The 23,620-nt window shown below is 45.7% G+C and overlaps 11 protein-coding genes across 11 annotated transcripts; 4 read left to right on the top strand and 7 right to left on the bottom strand.

Moving 5' to 3' along the window:
- Positions 1 to 1,427: 1,427 nt before the first annotated feature.
- On the top strand, positions 1,428 to 2,729 carry DUG1 (metallodipeptidase; the record flags this gene model as incomplete). The annotated part of the gene is made up of 1 exon (XM_018879274.1): positions 1,428 to 2,729. The coding sequence occupies one exon, from the start codon at positions 1,428 to 1,430 to the stop codon at positions 2,727 to 2,729; it is 1,302 nt and encodes a 433-aa protein (XP_018737207.1).
- A 209-nt stretch (positions 2,730 to 2,938) lies between these two features.
- PKP2 (protein kinase PKP2) lies at positions 2,939 to 4,456 on the bottom strand (the record flags this gene model as incomplete). Its single annotated transcript, XM_018879273.1, has 1 exon — positions 2,939 to 4,456. The coding sequence occupies one exon, from the start codon at positions 4,454 to 4,456 to the stop codon at positions 2,939 to 2,941; it is 1,518 nt and encodes a 505-aa protein (XP_018737206.1).
- An 837-nt stretch (positions 4,457 to 5,293) lies between these two features.
- AMD2 (Amd2p) lies at positions 5,294 to 6,184 on the bottom strand (the record flags this gene model as incomplete). Its single annotated transcript, XM_018879272.1, has 1 exon — positions 5,294 to 6,184. One exon carries the CDS (start codon positions 6,182 to 6,184, stop codon positions 5,294 to 5,296), a length of 891 nt encoding a protein of 296 aa, XP_018737205.1.
- A 69-nt stretch (positions 6,185 to 6,253) lies between these two features.
- AMD2 (Amd2p) lies at positions 6,254 to 6,901 on the bottom strand (the record flags this gene model as incomplete). Its single annotated transcript, XM_018879271.1, has 1 exon — positions 6,254 to 6,901. One exon carries the CDS (start codon positions 6,899 to 6,901, stop codon positions 6,254 to 6,256), a length of 648 nt encoding a protein of 215 aa, XP_018737204.1.
- A 358-nt stretch (positions 6,902 to 7,259) lies between these two features.
- On the top strand, positions 7,260 to 9,143 carry AWJ20_2333 (uncharacterized protein; the record flags this gene model as incomplete). The annotated part of the gene is made up of 1 exon (XM_018879270.1): positions 7,260 to 9,143. One exon carries the CDS (start codon positions 7,260 to 7,262, stop codon positions 9,141 to 9,143), a length of 1,884 nt encoding a protein of 627 aa, XP_018737203.1.
- Positions 9,144 to 9,165: 22 nt separating this feature from the next.
- DAL81 (Dal81p) lies at positions 9,166 to 11,370 on the bottom strand (the record flags this gene model as incomplete). The annotated part of the gene is made up of 1 exon (XM_018879269.1): positions 9,166 to 11,370. The coding sequence occupies one exon, from the start codon at positions 11,368 to 11,370 to the stop codon at positions 9,166 to 9,168; it is 2,205 nt and encodes a 734-aa protein (XP_018737202.1).
- Positions 11,371 to 11,785: 415 nt separating this feature from the next.
- On the top strand, positions 11,786 to 13,450 carry DAL4 (Dal4p; the record flags this gene model as incomplete). The annotated part of the gene is made up of 1 exon (XM_018879268.1): positions 11,786 to 13,450. One exon carries the CDS (start codon positions 11,786 to 11,788, stop codon positions 13,448 to 13,450), a length of 1,665 nt encoding a protein of 554 aa, XP_018737201.1.
- Positions 13,451 to 13,540: 90 nt separating this feature from the next.
- Positions 13,541 to 14,419, bottom strand: AWJ20_2330 (aldo-keto reductase superfamily protein; the record flags this gene model as incomplete). Its single annotated transcript, XM_018879267.1, has 1 exon — positions 13,541 to 14,419. The coding sequence occupies one exon, from the start codon at positions 14,417 to 14,419 to the stop codon at positions 13,541 to 13,543; it is 879 nt and encodes a 292-aa protein (XP_018737200.1).
- Positions 14,420 to 16,912: 2,493 nt separating this feature from the next.
- AWJ20_2329 (uncharacterized protein) lies at positions 16,913 to 17,902 on the bottom strand (the record flags this gene model as incomplete). The annotated part of the gene is made up of 1 exon (XM_018879266.1): positions 16,913 to 17,902. One exon carries the CDS (start codon positions 17,900 to 17,902, stop codon positions 16,913 to 16,915), a length of 990 nt encoding a protein of 329 aa, XP_018737199.1.
- Positions 17,903 to 18,250: 348 nt separating this feature from the next.
- On the bottom strand, positions 18,251 to 19,114 carry FES1 (Fes1p; the record flags this gene model as incomplete). Its single annotated transcript, XM_018879265.1, has 1 exon — positions 18,251 to 19,114. The coding sequence occupies one exon, from the start codon at positions 19,112 to 19,114 to the stop codon at positions 18,251 to 18,253; it is 864 nt and encodes a 287-aa protein (XP_018737198.1).
- A 2,247-nt stretch (positions 19,115 to 21,361) lies between these two features.
- Positions 21,362 to 23,113, top strand: ALT1 (alanine transaminase ALT1; the record flags this gene model as incomplete). Its single annotated transcript, XM_018879264.1, has 1 exon — positions 21,362 to 23,113. The coding sequence occupies one exon, from the start codon at positions 21,362 to 21,364 to the stop codon at positions 23,111 to 23,113; it is 1,752 nt and encodes a 583-aa protein (XP_018737197.1).
- Between the last annotated feature and the right edge of the window lie 507 nt (positions 23,114 to 23,620).

Here is a 23,620-nt window from a genome sequence, read left to right as displayed (position 1 = left end):
GGGTAATTCAGGGGGATCGTCATGAAGATCCATGTAATCGGTTCCCTGAGAATACTCAACTGTTGGGTTCTTTTCAGTAAATTCCTGTCTACTACGAGAACAAAAGTCTTGATTACACACAATCGATAGAGAGAGAATTTTAAAGTGGGTTTGTGGACTATCTTCTATAGCTTCGACATGGATCATTTTGTTTTCACCTTTCACTCTCTACTTCTTGAAGCAACGATACAATTGAAATCGTTTTACCGTGAATTTCCTGGGCACCAGTAAGCAAGTCCAGTTGGACATATTCACCGACCGGGATCAATGTTGTCAACTGATCATGGTCATAAAATTATAAATTGAAGATAGAACTGCTGTGCTAGTGGCATCAGCTACAATATACGGCTGTGCAGCGATGCCGTCAAATGGACCCTGAAAAACGGCTTTTCACCAGTCAGCTGCAATAAAACTTCACGACTATTCTACTCCGTAAATATAAAATACACAACTGGACCAAACCAGGTCTACCGAACACACCAGGGTCCTCGCCGCTCGCGAAGCGAGCACAACCAGGTCCGGGCGGAGCCCGGCCGCCGGAGGCACGCCTACCTCCAGTCAAAACCCCATCACCACCCGAATCCACAGTCAGATTCCAGTTCACGAACCAGTAGCACTGGGCTGTTCGAATTTATTTAGCGGATGTGCGTGTAACGGGGTTAGAAAAATTCAGATGCGAGGGTCTGATGCTGGAGAAGCTGCAAACACATTTTTTCCGCCGGTCTCACAGATCACACGAACCGAGTTGGCTGACAACAGCCTTTCCAGATTACATTGCACTGCATCCGACTGGCTCGCTCCGTCCGTACCCCATGCTCATCTCACGCTCGCTGAAACCCGCCAAACAACTGCCCCTGGCGGCTCTTCGCAACCGGCTACTGGCGGACCCCGACGGTTCGCAATGGGTAAGGGGGTGGGGAAATTTTCTGGCGCCGCGTCTCATAAGAGGCATCCGACGCTTGACCCCGGCTGGTTCTCTACTCTTATCTTCTTCATTGTCCAGCTTGAATAATAGCAGATCGGGTACTCCACAAACTACAATGTCTGACCAATCCATCAAGCAATTATTTGCCAAGTAAGTATCTTTTTTCCGGGGCGGGGGACATGCCTCCGGCGGCTGGGGCTCCGCCCCAGACCCTGGTGGCTCCTCTCGCTTCGCTCGAGTCGTTTTGTCGATGGTCATCGCAATCTCCTGCGAAGCAGGAGCTACGGGGTCTGGGGCAGAGCCCCAGCCGCCGGAGGCATATCTGACCACCCCCTTTCATTGACTCTGGATCTAACATCGCAGAATTGACGAGCTCAAGACCCAATTCATCGGTCGTTTGGGTGAGGCTGTCGCCATTCCTTCGGTGTCGGCTGATGCTGAACACCGTCCTAAGGTGGTTGAAATGGCCCATTGGTTGAAGAGTCAATTGACTAAACTCGGTGCTACTGATATTCAGTTGAAGGATCTTGGAATCCAGGAACATACTAAGGATTTGGCACTTCCTCCTGTAGTGTTGGCTAGATTCGGCACTGATGCCAATAAGAAGAATATTCTTATTTACGGACACTACGATGTCCAACCTGCTTTGAAGGAAGATGGTTGGAACACTGAACCCTTTGAATTGGTTGAACAGGGCGATTGTTTGTATGGCCGTGGTGCTACTGATGATAAGGGACCAGTTATTTCTTGGTTGAACATCCTTCAAGCTCACAATGAATTGAAGTTGGAGCTTCCTGTCAATCTTGTTTTCTGTTTCGAGGGTATGGAAGAGAGCGGTTCTTTGGGTCTTGATGACTTGATTATTGCTGAGAAGGACAAGTATTTCAAGGGAGTCGATGCTGTGTGTATTTCTGATAACTACTGGTTAGGAACCACTCATCCTGTTTTGACTTATGGTGTTCGTGGATGTTCTTACTACTCGATCACTATTTCAGGACCTGCTGCTGATTTGCACTCTGGTTTGTTTGGAGGTGTTGTTCACGAGCCCATGATCGATTTGTCTCACATCTTTGCCAAGTTGACTGATCCTCAAGGTAAGATCTTGATTCCTGGAATCAAGGAGATGGTTGCTCCTCTCACTCCTGAAGAGGACAAGCTTTACGATACTATCAACTTCGATCTCGAGGGTTTCGAGCAAAACATCGGTTCTAAGACTGTTCTCCACGATAATGTCAAGGACGCTCTTCAAGCCAGATGGAGATACCCCTCTTTGTCCATCCACGGTGTCGAGGGTGCTTTCTACAACCCTGGTGCCAAGACTGTTATCCCAGCCAAGGTTGTTGGTAAGTTCTCGATCCGTACTGTCCCCAACATCGAGCCCCGCAAGCTTGACGAGGTTGTTTTCAAGTACGTCAACGAAGTATTTGCCTCTCTCAAGTCCAAGAACACCCTCAAGGTCGAGCTTGTGCACGACGGTGACTACTGGGTATCTGACCCCCACAACTGGTCTTTCCGCGCTGCTCGCAAGGCCACCAAGGCCGTCTGGGGCGTTGAGCCCGATCTCACCCGTGAAGGAGGATCTATCCCCATCACCCTCAGTTTCCAGAACAACCTCAACACCTCGGTCATCCTGCTCCCCATGGGCCGTGGTGACGACGGCGCCCACTCCACCAACGAGAAGATCAACGTGTCCAACTACATCGAGGGCACCAAGACCCTCGGCTCGTACCTCCACTTCATTGCCGAGGAAGAGAAGGACGCCTAATCTCCTAAGCTAATATTATTCTACTTTTGATGCCCGTGCTGCCTCCGGCGGCTGGGGCTCCGCCCCAGACCCCGTGGCTCCTGCTTCGCAGGAGATTGCGAGGACCGTCGACGCAACGACTCGAGCGAAGCGAGAGGAGCAACCAGGGTCTGGGGCGGAGCCCCAGCCGCCGGAGGCACGCTCCCCGGTGTGGTTCATGTTCGTGTATTTTATACTCTGTCGAGAGACAGGCGCTCCATTTGGTTGCCGAGGCGCGAGATTTTGAGGAACACGTCGCATCCGTAGCCTTCGAGGGAGTGGAGATCGAGTGCTCCGTCCCAGTATTCGGCGTAGACTCGGCTGAGTGGCAGGCCCATGCCGAGTTTGAGATGTGACGATCGCGAGGTCAGCGAGGCCAGCGAGTTTTTAATGCCGCTGGGGTCTTCTTCGGGATCGATATCGCTACGGCCCGTGCGTAGAAACGTATCCGAGGCCTCAAAAGCTGATGCAATTCGTGATCTCTCGATACCGGTACCGACTTCGTCTGATAATCCTGCAAGTGTTGGTACTTGTTTGAAGTTCTGAAGTCGATACAGCGACCGTGGGCCTTTGGCAAACGACCATATATGGGGAAGTACGTCTTGTGGAACTCCGCCGCCAAGGTCGGAGATGCGGATAAACACGTTCTGAGGGGTGTTGGATATAGATACAGTGATAGGAGGTGGGTGTGGATGCATGGCAGGGTCTTTGGCGTGCTTTTTCTGCCAGAAGAGTACTGTGGCTTCAATGCTGTTCCGCAGCAGCTCACCAATTATGTAATCTAAATGTGACTTGATATATGGGAAAGTGATGTCGTCCTTAGACTGTTGTTGCACCTCGACCTCGATCTTGGGCATCTCCAGGTCGGGATATAGTTCTTGGATCAATGCTGTGGCGTGTTTGGCACATTGGGAAACCGACTTTCGTGCCGAGCACTGTAAAAATACAGCACCTATGAAATTAGGATCATGCGGTAGTTCTGTCTGGCCTTGGTTGGCTCGAAACGTTTTACTCAGTGACAAGTGCTGTTCAGCAATGACTCGACGGCTTATTCTCGAGCATAACATCGTCGACATGAAGCTATCTAGCCTGTCGCTGTCAATGCAATCTGCCATTGAACATTCAATAGCACCCATCACCAACTTTGGGATGATTGATAGGTGCTCATCTAAGAGCTCGGTCAGAAGGTTACAGAACTCGTCATTCTGTTCCAGGGTCGTGATTAAAGGAAACTTGCGGAACTTGTCAAATGCTTTGTAGTACTGTTCATAAACAGGTGAAATATGCGTATTCGATACCACTGCAAATGGTAACTGTTGCATGTCTCGTACTCTGTGTGCCAGTCTGACTGGCAGTTCAACCTGGACGAAATTGGCCGAGGAAATGATCTTTTCTGGCGTCAGTTTCCTGCCAAAAAATGCCAGTTGCCGTAATGATACCGGCCGAGGCGCTTTATTGACCCAGTCCATAAGCACTGTATTCTGATAGAAATGTCGTTCATTAATCACTGTTGAGTTCTTAGGATATGTATAGCTTCGTGAAGCTGAGTTGCCCTCGGAATCAACAGCACTGCTATTTAACAGGTTGATGCGTGCAACATGACTTTGATTTCGAGATAATAATGGTGTTGTTACTGTCGTCCAGCTTGTCGTGCTAGACCTTGGTCTAATATTCAGTCTCAATCCTCTTCTGACGTTTTGTCGATGCATTTTGAGGGTGAGACAATATCTTCACTCTTCACCTCCTGATAATGATACTGTAGATTTGATGTGATTTGATTTGACTTGATTTCAAGCCCAGAGATAGTGTAATTTTCTTTCCAAAAATCAAATATTCGGTAAGTTAGCTGCTTATTGTACTAGGTCTCAGTCGACCACTTTTTTTCTTCAACTGTTTGACTAATAGTTAGAGTTTCAAAGGAGCAGCTGATTGTTAGCACGAATTAAGTTCACAATCAAGCAAGTCCGATCTCGCTTTTACTATATACCAGACTTAAATATCTTGCATTGCAGCATATTGACGATCATCAAACTGAGTCATTGAGCCGTATGACCGCCTGAATTGGGTCTTGAATGGGGTCCTGGGTTAGTGATAAGGACTGACTGATTTATATTTATAACTGATTTATTATCAATTCTGGCTTTATCTGTTTAAAAGTTGGGTGTGTTTTGAAACACACTGAAATTTACCCTTCTTCGCATGGTTGCCGATAGTCGGTCGGTATGCATTATCTCCAAGCTATAATGCACTTGTACTCCGCATTTCGGCGAGATAGTTCTAGTTCAGGCAACAAGCAACAAGCGGCAGATATACAATAATCAATCAATTTGTATCATTTCAGTTATGTGGTTATACCACTTTATATATCTTTCACATATTTATATATTAAGATGCTCCAAGAGTGTCGGCTAATCTGTGCCAAGCTTCAAACAAATCTGCTTCCTGTAATCGTTTACCAACCAATTGCAGTCCGATTGGGAATCCTTCATAGTAGTTCTTGTTCCTATCGCTGGGATCTAGTAAAGCTGTTAGAATGCTGAAATCACTCAATGTGAGATTTCTTTTTTGTTGGAAGATGAATCATACTTACAGTATTGCTCCGAATTTGTTTCGCCAATGTTGCTTGGAGGTGGAATTTCAACTTTGTGTTTTGACAAGTTTATTTTATCGGCAGTGAAGGTCAGAGCTGGATAGTCTAACAAGTTCCACACATTGATAAATGGACTAGATAGAAACTCTCGGACTCTAGGCACAAATGGCGAAATTGGCATCAGTAGAATATCGACTGGCTTACCACTTGCTGTAGTTCCAGCACTCTGTTCCCAATACTCTGCCCATGCCTTCTGAAGTTCTATCCTCCTATGTGAGTATGCAAAGAATTGGCTCAAATCTGCTGGTTCACATGGATACAAGCCATTGTCTATGACCGTCTTTGTCAATGGTTCGTTCGTGGTCGAACATAGATCTACAAGGAACTTCCCTCCATCTACTTGGAAGATTTTAGTGGTCAGGTCAAGCATTTCAGGGCCGTTGATTATCTCCATCTCGACAAGTTCATGTCCAGCATCTGTAATCTTTTTACAGGCTTCTGCCAAAATACTAGTAATAGGTTCGGCTGTCGGACCTCGAACAACTCCAATTGAAAGTGGTCTTTTGTCATCCGCGGCTAACGTCTTCTGTTTGGGCCACGGTGAATAAATGCAGGTGGGATCATACTTCCAAGGTTCAGTTTCAGCAATTGCCTTGATAATCAACTCACAATCCCTCATAGACACAGCTATTGGCCCTGCCACGCACAAAACCCCATTGTATTCTTCACCTGGAGGCCAGTAGCCTTTAATGTTGTAATAAGGTACTCGCCCTGAAGATGGCTTGAATCCGTATACTCCATTTGCATAAGCTGGAAATCTAATGGACCCACCAATATCAGTAGCCATGGCTACCAAAGATCCCCTGATGGCCACAATTGCACCTAGCTAGTTAGTATGTCATGTTGACAGATAGCTCTATAATACATTTGACTTACCAGCTCCACCAGAAGATCCCGCTGCTGTGATGAATTCCGAGTGTGGATTTCGACACCGGCCAAACGTGAAATTGTCTGTATCAAGAACCATCATTGACTGAGGTACATTCGTTTTGCAAAAGATAATAGCACCCGCTTTGAGCAAAGCTGTTGTTACTCCTGAATCTTCTTTCTCAGGTTGGAAGGCCAAAGCTGTTATAGAAATACTTGAATCAACACCTTTGATATTCATGCTATCTTTTAAACTGATTGGGAGGCCATGTAGAGGACCAACAACTTCTCCTGTTCTCTTGAAATATTCATCCTGCTTTTGTGCGACTGCTATGGCTTCTTCGAAGAGTATTTCTGTCAAACAGTTCAATAACTGCTGTGCTATGCTAGCTCTTTTACAAAAGGCAATAGTCACTTCTTCCGCAGTGAATTCACCGCTATGAATCTTTTTGAGTAAATCTACCGAGTCATAGGTGCCAGTTATTTCTATTTCTCGTGGGGTGAGAATACCACATGTCTCCGGCACTTGAAGCAAATTGTCACCAGTTGGGACCTTTGACAGTTTCCAAGCATCGGGGATTTTAGCATCCCTTTCCTGGATCTTACGCTGTGAGATTGATTTATAATCGCCGACCATTTCTCCAGTAACACTCTTGTATATTGGATGGTTCTGTTCCGTCTTTCACCTTTTATTTATGATGAATCACTAGTTCATATGATTGAGCACATATGCATGATTTTACGGATCTACAATCTGACATCCTTTTGAAGTGGACTGCTTTATCGTCGCTCTGATAAGATGAAATTTGGCGATCCTTTCCGACGGGCATCATCTTGACGGGCCGCTAACTTCCTAATTAGGAACCCACGATTGAAATACCTGGAGTAAGACCAAAGTTAGACAGCTGAGTACTCTTTTACATGATAATACTCTGTTATACATATATATTGATCGATGTCTATGGTACAGTTGCTGGGCACCTATATTTCTACAAATGACTCCGACTGTAGCTGAAGCGAGCATAATAAATGCCAGACCTAAGCCATTTCTCCTCCCTTCGGGCAGAGTGGCTCTGGTAATTATTGATATGCAACGGGACTTTGTCCAGCAGGGCGGATATGGATCTTACCAATGTGCGTCAAAGGAAATATTTGCAAAAGTATCTGAGTCTATTGGGCCTTTGAAATCTGTCTTGGAAATGTCAAGGAAATCTGGCGTGACGGTGATCCACACGAGAGAAGGTCATGAAGCTGACTTGCCAGATTGCCCACCATCCAAACTTCTACGCCAGAAAGAAAGCAACCCCTCTCAACACACTCTCTGTATCGGTGATAATGGTCCTATGGGCCGTTTACTTGTTCGAGGAGAATATGGTCATGATATCATAGACGACTTGAAACCACTGCGGAATGAAATTGTTCTCGATAAACCTGCCAAAGGATCGTTTTGTAATACAAACTTTTATGAAATCTTAACTGCTTCCGGTATTAGTCACATAGTATTAACCGGTGTCACAACCGAGTGCTGTGTCGCCACTACGTTTCGGGAGGCCAATGACCGAGGGTTCGAGTGCTGCGTACTAGCAGACTGTACTGGTGGATTTGATCCTAATATTGAAAAGTGGACACTAGAGGGTTTCTGTGCTTATGATGGTTTGTTCGGGTACCTCTCCAATAGTACCGATTTTATTGATAGCTTAGAGCTCTACAACAGGCCAATTCCAGATTATGTTGGACCACTGTCGTATGCCAAGCTCAGTCAAACTTACCAGACCGAAACTAAACCGGCTGATTTCATTCGGAGTATTTTAGAAAAATCGGAAAGCCATGATGCTCTCGGATTACTTTTGAATTCTTACTTGGACATAAATCAACAACTAAATGCTCTAGAAAAGTTGGAAGACGATCCTCCAGCCCTCTATGGAGTACCATTCATCACAACGGGAGATGTCAGTTCATTGATAATCCAACATGCTGTTGACCTTGGTGCAATTCATATTGGCTCTCTTCCTGAGTCCAATCCTGTAACGGGATTCAACAATAACTTGGATAGTGTATTTGATCATGATCTGTGTTCTTTCGTGATATCAACTGACTATGATGGAAGCAGCCATATAATGGCGAGTAGCTACAATAACAAGAGCGTATACTCATTTGTACCATCCCCCAGAGGAGTGCTTCAGTCCAAGCAGAGTACTTCTCATTTGTCAATTATCAGTTGTGATTTATCGATAATCCGCCAGTTGTGGGTACGCCTAGTGTGTTTAGACACTATGGGCAACTACCCTACACCTCCAATTGACTACAGGCACATTGCGGACAGAGGTATAAATATTGGTCTATTGACAGATGGTGAGCTTCATAGCGACTTTCAAGAGCTAGCTCAGGAAATTTGCCTGTTGACTTCATCCCCACTAGTTGAAATTGGATTCGATAAATGGGACAAGTATGTCTCTACTATCGAATTACTTCATAACCAAGAAAAACTGTCAAAAATGCATGTTGGACAAGCCTCCTTCGCGGAGCTTGAAATAACTTATCTTAAAGACTTTGAAATCCCGGGGTGGGAGGTCTCTGCAAATGTTTCCATGGCTCAACTACTAGAGACACGGTTTAGAGACAGCCTCGGTCCGAACAAGGCTCATTTTCTCCTAGCTTCAACTCTTCCTAGTGGATTCAATAGGAACTGTTCGGGTAACATGTCAGTAAAAGAGGCTATCTCTACCAAAAGGAATGTTTTTGCATTCAACTCGTTAAACCTGCCTACTATTACCTTGTCCGCCTTTGGACAGCTGTCTATCACGGTTGCAGCCCGACCAGGGATGGATTGGGAAATGCTAGATTTCGTTCAATATCTTGTTAAAGATAGATCGGTATAGAAGATAAATAGATATATTACAATTAGTTTGGTTGCTTGACCCTAGAGATTTCTGATTTCAGCCTTGTCGAATAATGGTCAATCCAGAAGACCGCATGCTTCATGAAAGAGGCGGACTTTGAAAATAGTACCAGTGACCACCTATAAATTTCCATCTTTTTCAGAATCATCTTTTTTTCGTTGATGTCTTCTAAAACAGCAAACAGCAGAAAACCAAAAGTAACAAACTGTGACAAATTGTATTTTGAAAATGAATACCAAAACGTTTGGAGATGCTGAGATTTTAGATTGATTACGGTATCAATAGCTGCCATCCAAAGATCGCAAGATGCTTGGTGAACGTATTGGCGAAGAGTGACCAAATCAGAAGAATTCGATCTGGCAAGTAGCTTGAGAAGATGACGAAATAGAGACAATTCCGCTGCATAGAAAGCAATATGCAAATTTCCATCTGGAGATAGTTCACCATCCTGCAGCTGACTATTGGTTAGTCTTTGTGGTATCGACTTATACCATTCTCGTAGCTGAAGGTGGTAGCCTTTGACTAACTCCAAATCATTTAATATCTTTTGATCGATATTAGATTCATCGTATGTTTGTGCCCAATGCTTAGAAGAAAAAAGATTTTTTAGCATGTCAGACAAAATTTTTGATAACTTTACCATTTCGCAAAAGAGCAAAATACTATTTGTCACATTGACAGTTATTTGTGACAGTTCATAAGCTTCGTCCTCATTTTCCTCTGCCACAAATAAGTCTGTAAACTCTCGCTCTGCTACAATATCAGGAACTGTCCAGTTTTCCTCATTGATCATAGACGGCCGTCCTGATATTAAAGCGGTCCACTTGTCTTGAACATAAACTGCCCATCCAAGACGTTTTCGAAGAATTTTCTCCCAGTACGGGATATCCCAATTCGTACTATCAAGATGCAATCCGACTTCATAAGCAGCACCAACTACCTGGGATAGAATATGCCATGAGGGGGTCTCTTGACCTGGTTTCTCATTTGCATATATATCATGCTGTAAAAAAAGGAGACCAGCCTGAACTGTCGATATGGTTGGAGTTGGGAGTTCTTTGGCATAATGCTCTTTGGTCACCTCGTCCATTCTGTCTCCCGGTGGTAGGACATCCGATGAGACCTCACTGTCATAAGCTAGCCAATTGATGGATAAATAGAATATAGCACCCAAGATAGATGACGACAACTCATAAACGCTCCTGTTGTACTTATCCAGCAAGGTTGTTTTATGCATAACTGGGTAACATGGCAGGACATGCCTAACGAATAAGCTCATCAACTTGGGTCCCAAATTTCCAGTCATTTCAAGAACTTGCTTTACTTCTGCTGTCCGTCGTGGAGACATTGCAACCCATCCAGAGCGCGAATTGGGGGATCCTGACCCAGTGATATCTTCCTGACGAGGATCTTCAATCAGAACGAAAGCTTCACATTCTCCCAAAAGCAGTTTAGTAGTGGAATTTTCTTGAGTGGGTTCTGACAGGCGTTGAACTTTACGAATTGTACGAACCCTAGTGCTCCCCTCAATAAAATTAGCAGTGTTATTGGTGTTGTACTCATAGAATGAAAGTAGAAGGGAATCCAACTGGCTGGTAGAACCAATATAAGAGATATATCTGTTACACTGTAAACCCAACGTTTTATGTAGTTGAGACTCGGTGAGGCAATCATAATCTGGAAGGGTCACGGTTTCACGGTCATCGTTGAGGTCGTAAGGGCTATCATGAACATGCTCAAGAGGGCCAACAGGAAACGGATTTGAGTTATTCATGAACCACCCTTGAAAAATGTCAAGAGGACTGTCCGGTATGGGCTCTACATTGGCCTCAGCTGATAAATCCACTGCCACAGGCATTGCTTGTAGTTCATCATCAGGCTTGGACTCTGGTTGGATATCTGATTCCTGGAAATCATCTTGTCTATCAATCTTGCCCTCGGCAATGACATTATTAACCTTGCCATTCGTCACTCCGCCTAATGATAAGATAGAAGAGCCAGGAATAGAGCTAGTCTTACTTTGACGGATACGACCTTTAACGACTTTGCTCTCCGCGGAATTATTTTGAACAAAAGTACAATTACGGCCATATAACTCGCAAAGCCGACATATTGAAGCGTTAGCGTCTGATAAGAAGCATCGAACTTTCCGTTTCTTGCAAATCTCGCAAGCCCGTTTCGGCCTGAACCCGCGATCAGATATCATTATAATCAAGATAACTCTAGATTGACTGAAAGGAGCAATAATTCTGGGGAATTAGTGTTTCCTGGGCATGTCCCAGGAAATAGAGTATTTATGTATCCGTCGGACAGCTCCGATCAGACGGGTTCTGATTGCCTATTCAGGCAACCCGGTTGCGTCAGTTACCTTATCGTACGGCGGAGAACAATCTCCAGGTCAATCAAATGTCGACGATCGACAACCAGTAGATAAGCGATAAGAAGATCAGCATATCTATGCATATCGTATCGAGTCAACATAACGCGAAGAAACAGAACTTGTGGTTTTAGAACCTGAAGATCTGGATAGAGAAATATATAAAGATGATTCTGTAACGGTAGATCTGGTTTTTAGAAAAGCATCAAGTTTTTGTTCAACGCTATTAGTATTATAACTAGCAATGTCTGGTCTACGGAATAGAGTTTCGAAGGCAGCCAGTACTGTCAAAGAGTATGCCACTAGTAAGAAAAAGTGGGCGCTCGAAAAGCAAACCTCTTCTCTGGCCCCTGAGAAAGTATGGACAAATATTGATAATGATGTTACTCCGTTGAGTAGACGTACATGGACTACTTGGACTGTTCTAGGTTTTTGGTTCTCTGATGGATTAAATATTCAAGGTTGGGAATCACCGTCCAGTGTAATCGCTGTGGGCTTGACTTGGAGAGAAGCCTTGATTTGTAATGCTTTTGGTATGCTAATTATTGTTGTCCCATTAACGCTCAATGGTGCTATTGGTTCATTTCTTCATGTTCCTTTCCCCATTGCAGTTCGATCGGCATTTGGTTATAGATTCGGTAAATTCGCCGTTATTGTCAGAATGGTTACAGCACTCTTTTGGCATTCTATTCAAACTTACTCGGGATCTTTGGCATTTATGCTCTGTATTATTGCTATTTGGCCTTCATTCCTGAATGTTCCAAATCATATTCCCGAGTCTGTAGGCATCACCACTCAACAAATGGTATGTCAGTTCCTGTTTTGGTCTATCCAACTTCCAATTCTGCTCATTTCACCTCATAAAATCAAATGGTTTTTCATTCTTAAAGCTATAATGGTAACCTTTTGTTGCATTGGAGTGGCAGCTGCAATGTGTTCAATTGCTGGAGATACCGGTGCCATTTTCCATCAAGAACCTAAAGTTCATGGTTCGAAGAAGGCATGGTTGATTCTAAATTGTATGATGTCTAGTGCGGGAGGCTGGGCTACTATGGCTACTAATATCCCTGATTTCACGAGATACATGCGAGGCACTAGAGGACAGTGGTGGCAAGGATTGTTCTTACCAGTGATCAGTCTTTTCTTGGCAGCAATGGCAATTCTAGCCACAAGTGCCAGTGGAGTCATTTTCCGAACATATATTTGGGATCCCACTCAATTGCCATTGAAGTGGACTGGACCTGGTGGAAGAGCGGGTATGTTTTTCGTTGGTCTCTCTTGGGCTATTGCTCAAATAGGTACCAATCTTACGGCCAATGTCATTACAGCTGCGAATGACTTGAGCAGTCTGTGTCCCAAATACATTAATATCAGAAGAGGTGCTATCATCGTTACCGTCATAGGAGGTTGGATTATGCAACCTTGGAAGATTATAAGCTCTGCTCAATCTTTATTGACTTTTATGTCTGGATTGGCGGTGTTTCTTGCTCCAATTGCTGCTATGTTGGCTACAGATTTCTGGCTCGTCAAGAGAAAGTGCATTGATGTCGCTGCCCTCTATGATCCTGATGGAATTTATAAATACTGGCATGGTATGAATTGGAGAGCTTTGGTATCATTCCTCATTGGACTTGGACCAAATCTTCCTGGGCTCGCAAAAGCTGTTAGTCCTGGTCTTAACATAAGCGGTGGTATTCTCCATGTTTATGACATCAACTACTTTTATGGTTTCTATACAACTGCATTGGTTTACTTCCTGCTCAGCTATTTCTGGCCTGCTAAGGAAACTGTTATCCCAGCACCAATGTTGGCTGATGGCATAATTTATGGAGTAGATCCTTCCCATGACTCTGAAGAAGACACTGTTGAGAAGGTCAGCTATGTTACGAATACCCAGGAAAAGGTTTAGATATTATTTATGTTGCTTTTATTTAATAAATGTTTATTGTGGTTATGAGCTTCTATTAAAGAAAAGGTTGTAGAAATAGTTCAGGCTCCTCTAAAAGTATTTGCCATCAGTCCAGAAAAATCTCTTTTCATGACTATTGCCCACTTCAGTGATCTTTGATACCTCTTCTTCGGTGAGGGTAAAGTCGAATACCTCATTTGCTTCCTTCAGTCTGTCAGGCTTGGCAGAAGCAGTAACTGGAAGAACATTACGTTGTAATGTCCATCTGATGATAATTTGGGCAGGGGTCTTTGAATACTTCTTAGACAAGTCCTCAAGAATGGGATCTAAAGGACCCTTTTCCTTAATTGGTCCAAGAGGTGAGTATGCTTCAATGAGCACACCATGTTTCTGAGAAAACTCGACAATTCCTGGTGATTGGTTTTGTAGATAAGGATGGAATTCAATTTGATTGATAACAGGCTTGATCTCAGCCACTTTCAAGATTCTCTCGAGGTGCTCCACTTTGAAATTAGAAACTCCAATTGACTTTGCCTTTCCCTCTTTATGAAGAGTTTCAAGACCCTTCCAGACTTCTTCAAGATTGTCAAAAAAAAAGGGTGCATGGATCAAGTACAAGTCAACATAGTCAGTTTTCAGTTTAGTCAGTGACGTCTTTAAAGCTGCAATGGGGTCGGTCACATTCTTCATGATCTTAGTGGTGATATAAAGATCCTCTCTTTTAACACCAGACTCAGAAATTGCCACACCAATTTCTCCTTCTGTGCCATAAACTTCAGCTCCATCAATATGATAGATTCCAGCTGCAATTGCATCTTTGACTCCTTGGATCACACCAGGGTCAAGTTCGTCTTCTTTCTGTTCGGGTCTATGCCTACTGGCCCATTTAGTGCCGAACCCAGCAGCAATGGATGGGATTTTGATTCCATTGGAAAGTGTAAACGTCTTCAAAGCAGCAGCACTAGTCATTTTCCCTGTGATTAATAACAATTAATTATTCGAACCTCATACGAGAGCGACCCCCCACTTTATATAGATATGTCCGTCGGAGAAAGGGTGTATCTGATAGCGTTTGCCGCGCGAGGCACCCCTGCATGTGAGTCTCGCGTCAGTTATCTAGGTATGATAACATTATTACGTCAGCCAGTAGGGGCCAATTATGTCTCGTCTTACGAGAGTCGGTTATTGGTTGTACATTATTGGTTGTACAGAGTCATTGAATTTCGATGACTAGTTTGATACGAAAGAATATGACTCTAGAAGGCTCTAAAAATCATTGTTATCTAACATTGTTGCGAGTCGTTAATACTTCTTGGCTCTTGATGCGGGTGGATGCATGGACTGCTAAAAATAAGTGAATGCGATCAGTGAGTCTCAGAACCAGAATAAGTGTAAACGGTTTTTCTTATACCATTGGAATCTGGTGTATTGCTTTAATCTTGAACTTCCTCGTAAGTGGTTGAAGTGGTTGACGGCACTGTTATAAAGGCGATTGAGTATCCGGTGATAGGATCTCGTGATACGATCTCTATACTCCTTAACGGTGCAGGGTGAATGCAGGTACCACTTGACCATTTAGGATAAGAGTGTCAAGATCTCTTTTATTTCATAGATCCATGGCTAATAACGGAGATAGGCAAAAGGTAAACAAACAGTCCGCTTCATCTAATAACTAGCAGATTTTCTACTGGTATTCCATCTCAACCAAACTCAAACAAGAGGAAATGTCTAGCTTATCTATAGAGTTGCTCCATTTGGAGTTTATCCGTTTTGAGGAGAACTCAATTGTAATACGACCACACATTTAAAGATGCTATACTAAAGTGGCTATACCTGTACAATTATGTCACAGGAAGGTTAAAACAAAAAAATTTGGATATATAATATTTGAGATTCAAATTAAAGTTTGAGAATTCACTGTCTGGGACAAATTTGCTTGGCTATTCTTTATTTTACATTCAGTGTTGACACCGTGGAAGCCCCTTGAGAAAATGATGCTATGACCGTTTAAATATGGCGTTTATCAGGTTCACTCCTGACTTTTGTCAATTAATTTGACTGGAAAATGAGCCGACTTTCCAACTATGAACTAGTGAGGCTTCTGAGTATTATACTAGTGGTTTATCACCACTTTGCAATGCATTCTGGCTGGTCCTTCGAAGACTCGGATTCATCCATGAGAAGGCAAACAGTAGATCTCATATCTACAGGTGGCAAGGTGGGCGTCAACCTATTTGTCATGTTGACGGGATACTTTCTTTCCGGAAGACCGGCAAAAGTAGTTTCAGTTATTCGCACATGGGTTCAAGTAATCGAGTACTCGTGGATCATATTTCTCATCGCATATCCTTTCAAAAAAATGTCCAAAAATGATATACTAATGGGCATATTTCCAGTTACCTGTTTTGGTTACTGGTTTGTTTCGGCGTATATTGTGGTTGTACTGTTGTCGCCAGCCATTGCTAAAATGTCTGCTAATATGACCCATGCCGAGTATCTGGGTGCACTTGCTGTGATGTTTGGCAGCATGTCAATTATCCACTATCTTTACGACTATGCCTATAGCCACTCATTTTGGTTTATGTTTGTATATCTTTTAGGGTCATACTTAAAGAAGTACGAAGATTACTATTCCAAGTTCAAGACTAGGACATACGTTTTCATTCTTCTCCTGTTGTTGGCCATCAATGCCGGCATTATTTATTTTTTTACCACTCGACAGTCTGACTGGGTCAAGCACTACGGAGGTCCAAGATTTTTAGTTGTTTATACCTACAGCCCGCTTGCAGTGTTTATAAGTGTGATCATGTTCCTGACGATTGGCCGTTTAGAATTTTCAAGTCGGCTTGTGAACGAGCTCGCCAGCGTCTCTTTTGGCGTCTACCTTATCCATGACAACATGTTTGTGAGAGATTTCCTCTGGAAACGCTTGGTTCGCGGCCCCGACCACTACCATGAATGGGACTTCTACATTATTGCATTGCTGTCGCCAGCATTGGTCTACCTTATCTGTGGCGGTATCGACTTAGCACGACAAAGACTCTTTTCCAAATTCGACAGATGGGTGTCCCACTACATTGCCAACATGATAATTGGCATCGGCACCTGGCTCACTTACCACTGGAACCTGAACCAGCCCTCATACGACGAGCTCGACGTCTATGAACTAGAATCCCAAGACTTCGACCTCTCCGACATCGATCGCTGATAATACCCCAGGTAACATTAATACCACCGATTCCTAGAACTCGGAACCTGCCTCCGGCGGCTGGGGCTCCGCCCCAGACCCCGTGGCTCCTCTCGCTGCGCTCGAGTCGTTCCGTCGACGGTCCCAGCACTCTCCTGCGAAGCAGGAGCTACGGGGTCTGGGGCGGAGCCCCAGCCGCCGGAGGCACGACCCGTCCGTGGTGTGAATGTGTACATGTATAAACAGAGAGCCGGGGCTCATAAATAGTGGTGTGGTCACTGCCACTTCTTTTCGGACTCGGAGAAGTCGTCGGCCACGCCCTGGCCGAGCCGTTCTCGCTCGACTTCGAGATCGAACTCTTGTTGCGACTCGAGCTCGCTTTCGGGGTGGATTCGCGACACGGGAGGAGGGATAATTCGCGGCTCGTCATTGAAGGTGCCTCTGTCAGAATTAACTCGATTGGGTGCTGGTCGATCTCCTCTTCGAATGGCGTCCCATCCGCCTCCATTAGTACCGTCACTGCGACTGGCATTTCCATTAGCAGCTCGAATGCGATCCCAGGAAGACATTTGACCGCCACGACCAGCCTCGGAGTTTTCTTTATTATCTTCGCTGTCGAAGGGTGAACTGTCTGAAGTCTCATTGTCTGTTTGTTTGGGACTCTGTATTGAGGGATACGAAGTCTGCACTTCATTAGGTCGTCCTGGACGACCAGGGGTACGAGATGAGGCATTTGGAAGCTCAGATCTGTGGACTGCTAGATTAAGAGGAAACGAGGGGTTCTTTCGCCAGTCAATGGTGCTTGGATCTGGCATTGCCAGTGACGCATCTCGTGCTGTTCTTCGATAGTATGCAAGTCCTATTTGTGGAGGATACTGTCCTAATATAGTGAACGCAGTTTGAGCGTTGGGAGATTGTGATAATGAGCTCTGTCCATAGTTGTATACTACACCCTGAGATATTCTTGATCCCAGTATGAGACCGAACAGTCCTGTGAATACAGATAATCCCCGTCCGGCATTTTTCCCTTTCCCGAGATATCCCATTCTTGCCGCGATCCTCGGGCCCTGAATTCCAGCAATCAGAAATGGAATTGACCCCAGAGGAAGCCACACCGACTGGTTCCAAAACGTATTTGCCAACTTGGCCCGGTCGTCACCTGACAATTGGCTGTCTGCATTATAAAACTGGGTCGACAGCCTGATATTCGCCTCATACGCTCTCTGAAGCTCTGCCGACGGCTGACCCGGATTCTGTTCCGACATTATTTTCTCAATTGTTCACCCTCAATTGCAACTCCAGAGAGTTCTGTTTGATCCAAAATATAAATGTTGCTGTATTGCCGATCTCATCACGAAGTATATATACACATCTAAGCACAGTCTGTTAAGGGCATACACTTTGCTACGAACGGGGACCTGCCTCCGGCGGCTGGGGCTCCGCCCCAGACCCCGTGGCTCCTCTCGCTTCGCTCGAGTCGTTCCGTCTACGGTCCCAGCAGTCTCCTGCGAAGCAGGAGCTACGGGGTCTGGGGCGGAGCCCCAGCCGCCGGAGGCACATGCCAGGGGAAAAATTTGTCCATTAAACATCAGATTAAATAAGCATTAAATAAATCAGGCGGAGAAGTGGTACTCGTCGGGCTGAATGACTTCGCTGGCTATTAGGGATTTGCGGACAGCCACGATTTGCGACTTCTCTTCGGGGGTGAAGTCAAAAGATGCAGTTTGGAGCGTGCCCAGGATGTGGAGCACTTTTTCTTGTGATTGCACGTTTTGGGTCGATTGTTTGAGGATCTCTATCAAGCTGGTGATGGTGCCGGTCTTGCGTAGTTGTACGAACTTGTCACCAACAGGTTCGATGTGAGACACAGAGTGGACTAATGACAGAGAGCGGAACTGCAGCTTCGAATTGTGGTTCTCCTCGGAAAGTAGTTTCGCGAGAATCGACCATCCATCGGCTTGTTCGAACTTTTCGTATGCTTGTGGACAGTGTCCCAAAACACTGGATAGAGCGTAGATAGCTTTATACACAACTTCGAGCTCTTCACCAGCAGGTGAAGACACAGTGACCAGATCCAGCAATTGCTTGAGAGAACCGTCTTTAGCAACAAATGCCTCCTGGGTCTTGGGATTGTTTTGAGTAGCGGTTCCAATAATCCAACATGCCATTTTTCGGATAGTCGGCTCCGAGTCTGCTACCAGCTGCAAGATAGGGGGCCATAGACCAATGTTCTCAATATTATTAGCGTTATCGAGATTTTCAATGAGCATTTCGAAGTTATCCAGAGCAGTTTCTCTATCCTCGAGAGAATTCTCCTTATTTATAGCGACCTGGATAGCTTCTTTCATAAGAGTAGGCTCGTCTTTAGCTCCAAACAGCTGGGCCAGCAGCTCTGGATCGGGTTTGGCAGGAGCCTCTTTACCAGAGTTGGGATCATAAGAAGCTGACTCGATCGACCACTTCAAAAGTTTCTCCATATTTGCTGTGACCTTGTATCAGATATTTCAGTTTGGAATTTTGGAATTTGTCGTCCCGATTCAACTACTGTAAATGTCTACCAGAAAGTGCTGTTCTACATATATTTATAGATTACATGTATTAGTCTGATTTTATAAATATTTCACTGTGCGGCGCTACCATCTTATCTGAGGGCTTCTAGAACGTACGAGATTCTTCGCCAAACCTCGTACCTTCAATCTCGCTAATTTTTCGTATAAAACCAGATCCTCGCTCTATAAAACCCATCGTCACTCTCCTCCCGAAACAACTTCAACATTTGTCACACTTCCTTGGCGTTCTAGTTTTCAACTTGCCTGCCAGACCACCCCTACTGATAAGATAAGATAAGCGCATATGCACGGTCTCATCTCGCCAGTACCCTAGCCCAACCACCCATTCACCTCCTCTCACCCGCTCTCCACCTCGTCAAAACCCCTCCAATCCGACCTAAACCCCTACAAATCCACCCACCCCCTCGCCACTGGACACCCCACGCCCGACTCGGGCGCAGCGAGAGGAGCCGCAGGGTCTGGGGCGCAGCCCCAGCCGCCGGAGGCACGTCCCCGGTGTCCCACTGTGCCTCCGGCGGCTGGGGCTCCGCCCCAGACCCCGTGGTGCTCGCTTCGCGAGCGAGCGAGGGGCAGAGGGGTCTGTTTGGTGTGTGCACGTGACCGATTTGCGTGGCAGGGGGACCGGCGATGAGGCCTGTGTAGATCGTGCGCCGATCGCGATGAAGGAGGTAGTGGTTGCTGGAGTTGAGATTGTGGTCGGTTTGGTGGTTAGTGAGGCATTTCGTGTTAGGGGGGCATGTCTCAGATTTTGAGTGCAGGTTTGCGGGGTAGGGAAAGTTTAGCGCCGGCTCTGGACGAGCTAAATCTTATCTGGTAAGCGCGATGATCCGGGTCGTCGACCAGGTTGAGCAGAGTCAACTGATCGCTGGCTTAGCTCGTTCGGGGCTGTTTGCGGATCGGAAAAGGGGGCCGGAAGTGTCCGTCGGGTGGGGTCTTTTTGCCTCCGGCGGCTGGGGCGCTGCCCCAGACCCCGTTGTGCTCGCTTCGCGAGCAACTAGGTACGCCGGGAGTGGTCTGTTTGGGGATTTGGAAGAGTTTGAAGAAACAGAAAAGCTTTTTTCCGAGATTCTGTTGTAGTGTTCTATGCATCCCCCTGCGTGAGACAGATAACGGTGTAGATTGAATATATGCATGCAATTATAGATTCGTATACATGGGTCCCTGAAACCTGTGTCGAGTGAATAGCTCGCAACCAGGCACTTGTCGCGCTCAAACTATACACACCTCTGTATCGGCTGTATCCAGGTCAATTTTTACACAGATTCCCCGGTTTCAACACCAGTTCAACCTTTATTTCTCACAAGAGCAACTGGGTACCATTTTCCTACTCTGTCTGGTCACCCTCCCCGGTTCATGGTTTTTCAGATACGGTAATTATTTGAGCCGGGATTTCACGGGAGATGGCCATTCGTTGATTTCATACCACAAACCCCGGACTCAGTTCCCCCCAGAGTCAAAAAAAAAAAAAAAACCAAAAAATCCGAGCTGCGGCGACTGGATCGGATCTCACACGAGCTCCCGGCCCCAATCGACTCTTTTTCGTTACCCCGTCAAATGCAAAAAAATTAAGGTTAAACGTGGGAAAATCCCCCAACTGGGGTAGGCTTTGCTCCCCACATTACCGGGGGTCATGCCACTCACTCCTGGACCCGGGTTCTGCCTTCGGCGGCTGGGGCTCTGCCCCGCCGCTCCTCTCGCTGCGCTCGAGTCGTTTTCGGCGACGGTCCCAGCAACCTCCTGCGAAGCAGGAGCCACGGGGTCTGGGGCGGAGCCCCAGCCGCCGGAGGCACATTCCCCGTTCCCGCAAGTCTACGCTAGACCACACCCGGCCGGAGGAGGCCAGGCCTCGGGCTACGCCCCCAAGCAGGCTACGCCTCATCCGACCCGGGGCATGCTAGCGCCGGGCTGCGCGTGGCTGCCTGCCTGAAACGGTAAGAGTCAAAGCATCATCGTACATGCCTCGATAGGGCGTGACTGACCCCCACATGCATTGCTGCGAAACATTTTCTTTCTGATTATGAGCGCGGGGTGCTGGCTGGCTGGTTTATCTTTCGGAGAGCAGATAGTGCACGTCAAAACTTATCTTGCGATAATAGGCCGGCGATAATACACGGATTAGCTTTTTGGCTTTTTTTTACGAAACAGGAATAAGACATGACTATCGCAGCTGTTATTAGTCGTCAAGGTGGGGGCCTTAAATATGGGCTCAAATGCTCCAGGGTCGACTCGGTTATTCGATCTCGTTTATCTTGCTTATCTTTTGTTTCTAATAATTCACTAGTTTCTTTTTATTCTACTTCTTCTGCTTCGACCTCTGGTTTTACTTCAACTTCTCCTTCGACTTCTGTTATTGCTAGTTCTAATACTGCTACTACTTCAGCTCTGTTTTCTGCTTCGTCTCGTTCGACTCGTTCATATCGCGCTCGAAATATCGCCAACAGCCGCAACTTCACAACTACAACTTCCCCTAAGATGCCATTGACTCTTGACAAGCTAAATGCCCATGTGGTAGACGCAAAATACGCTGTTCGAGGCCGACTGGCTTTGCGAGCCGAGGAGCTCCGCAACCAACTCAAGACCAACCCCAAATCTCTACCATTTACTGAGGTCATCAACGCCAATATTGGTAATCCCCAACAGCTGGACCAGCAGCCATTAACCTTTTTCAGACAGGTTTTGGCTCTTGTACAGTATCCCCAACTGATCAAACATGAATCATGTGCCAAACTATTTCCTCGCGATGTCATTGAAAGAGCCATGGTGCTGCTCAAGGAAATCGGCAGTGTGGGTTCGTATTCACATTCCAAGGGTGTTCCCTATATCCGTAAGAGCATTGCTGAATCTATCGAACGGAGAGACGGGTTCCCTGCTGACCCCGAGAGTATTTATTTGACTACTGGTGCATCTGCAGGTGTAGAGCGATTACTGCATATTCTTTCTCACAGCGAGAATTCTGCTTTTCTGATTCCTATTCCTCAATACCCTCTGTATTCTGCTACTTTGACTCTTGTCAACTCCAATGCTGTACAATACTATCTGGATGAGTCAAAAGATTGGGGTACTGATGCTAATAAAATGAGAGATATCATTGAAGAGGCCAAGAGAGAGGGCCTTGATCTGAAGGCCATGGTCGTCATTAATCCTGGTAATCCTACCGGTAGTGTTCTGACCGAGCAAAATATTGAGGAGATCATTGATATCGCTGCTAAAGACCATATTGTCATTATTGCTGATGAGGTGTACCAAACCAATGTGTATAAAGGCGAGTTCATCTCGTTCAAGAAGGTGCTTCGTAAGATGCAACAAAAAGACCCTCAAAAGTATAACCATGTCGAGCTTGCCTCTTTACACTCTACTTCTAAAGGTATGGTTGGTGAGTGTGGTCAACGTGGAGGATATATGGAGTTGGTAGGATTCCATCCTGATGTTGAAGAGACTATTTATAAATTAGCTTCCATCAGTTTATGTCCACCAGTCACTGGTCAAGTTCTTACTGAGCTCATGGTGAACCCACCTCGAGCTGGTGACCCTAGTTATGAAGAGTACTCACAAGAGTTTAACTCCATCTACAACACCCTTAAAGACCGATCCACTGCACTCTACGAAGCATTCAAACAAATGGAGGGCGTCACTTGTAACCCACCCGAAGGCGCCATGTACCTCTTCCCTCGCATCACCATTCCCGATAAGGCCATTGAAGCCGCCAACAAAGCTGGTTACTCCATGGCTGACGAATACTATTGTACATTATTGCTTGAAAAGACCGGTATTTGTGTCATTCCCGGCTCCGGATTCGGCCAAGAACCCGGCACCTGGCACTTCCGAACCACCTTCCTCGCTCCCGGCACCGAATATGCCAACCGCTTCGTGCAATTCCACAAGTGGTTCATGGACGAGTACCGTTAATGGGTCTGTCTATACTTACTGGCCTGATTGTTATATATAAGTCTAATAAAAACTCTGTTTTCGTTTTATTGGGTCATGCCTCCGGCGGCTGGGGCTGCGCCCCAGACCCCCTGGCTCCTCTCGCTTCGCTCGAGTCGTGCGTCGACGGTGCCAGCCGCTGAGGCTCGACTGTGTATGTCGTCAACATGCCACTGATCGGCGTGGAAAGTGCCTGAACAGGCAGTTTATCAACATGGAACGAAAATATCAACATCGTACAGATGTGGCTTGCTCTTGTTCTCTTTCTTTCTTCTTCTATCTCACTTTCTTTCAGTTATTACAACTTCATCATTCGAGTCTACTCATTGATACGATAAAAACAGCCTACTGTATCACACAGTAATACACGCAAAACACACTCAAACACTTCAAACCTTTCAAGAACTCATAAAACTACAATGTCCGACCAAGCCAACATCGAGCCTCTCCACCACCAACAACTCAAGAAGACAATGCTAATGTCGCGAG

Source organism: Sugiyamaella lignohabitans, chromosome B (genome assembly GCF_001640025.1).
Source record: "Sugiyamaella lignohabitans strain CBS 10342 chromosome B, complete sequence".
NCBI classification, from domain to species: Eukaryota; Fungi; Ascomycota; class Dipodascomycetes; order Dipodascales; family Trichomonascaceae; genus Sugiyamaella; species Sugiyamaella lignohabitans.
This window is presented reverse-complemented; position numbering and strand designations above follow the sequence as displayed.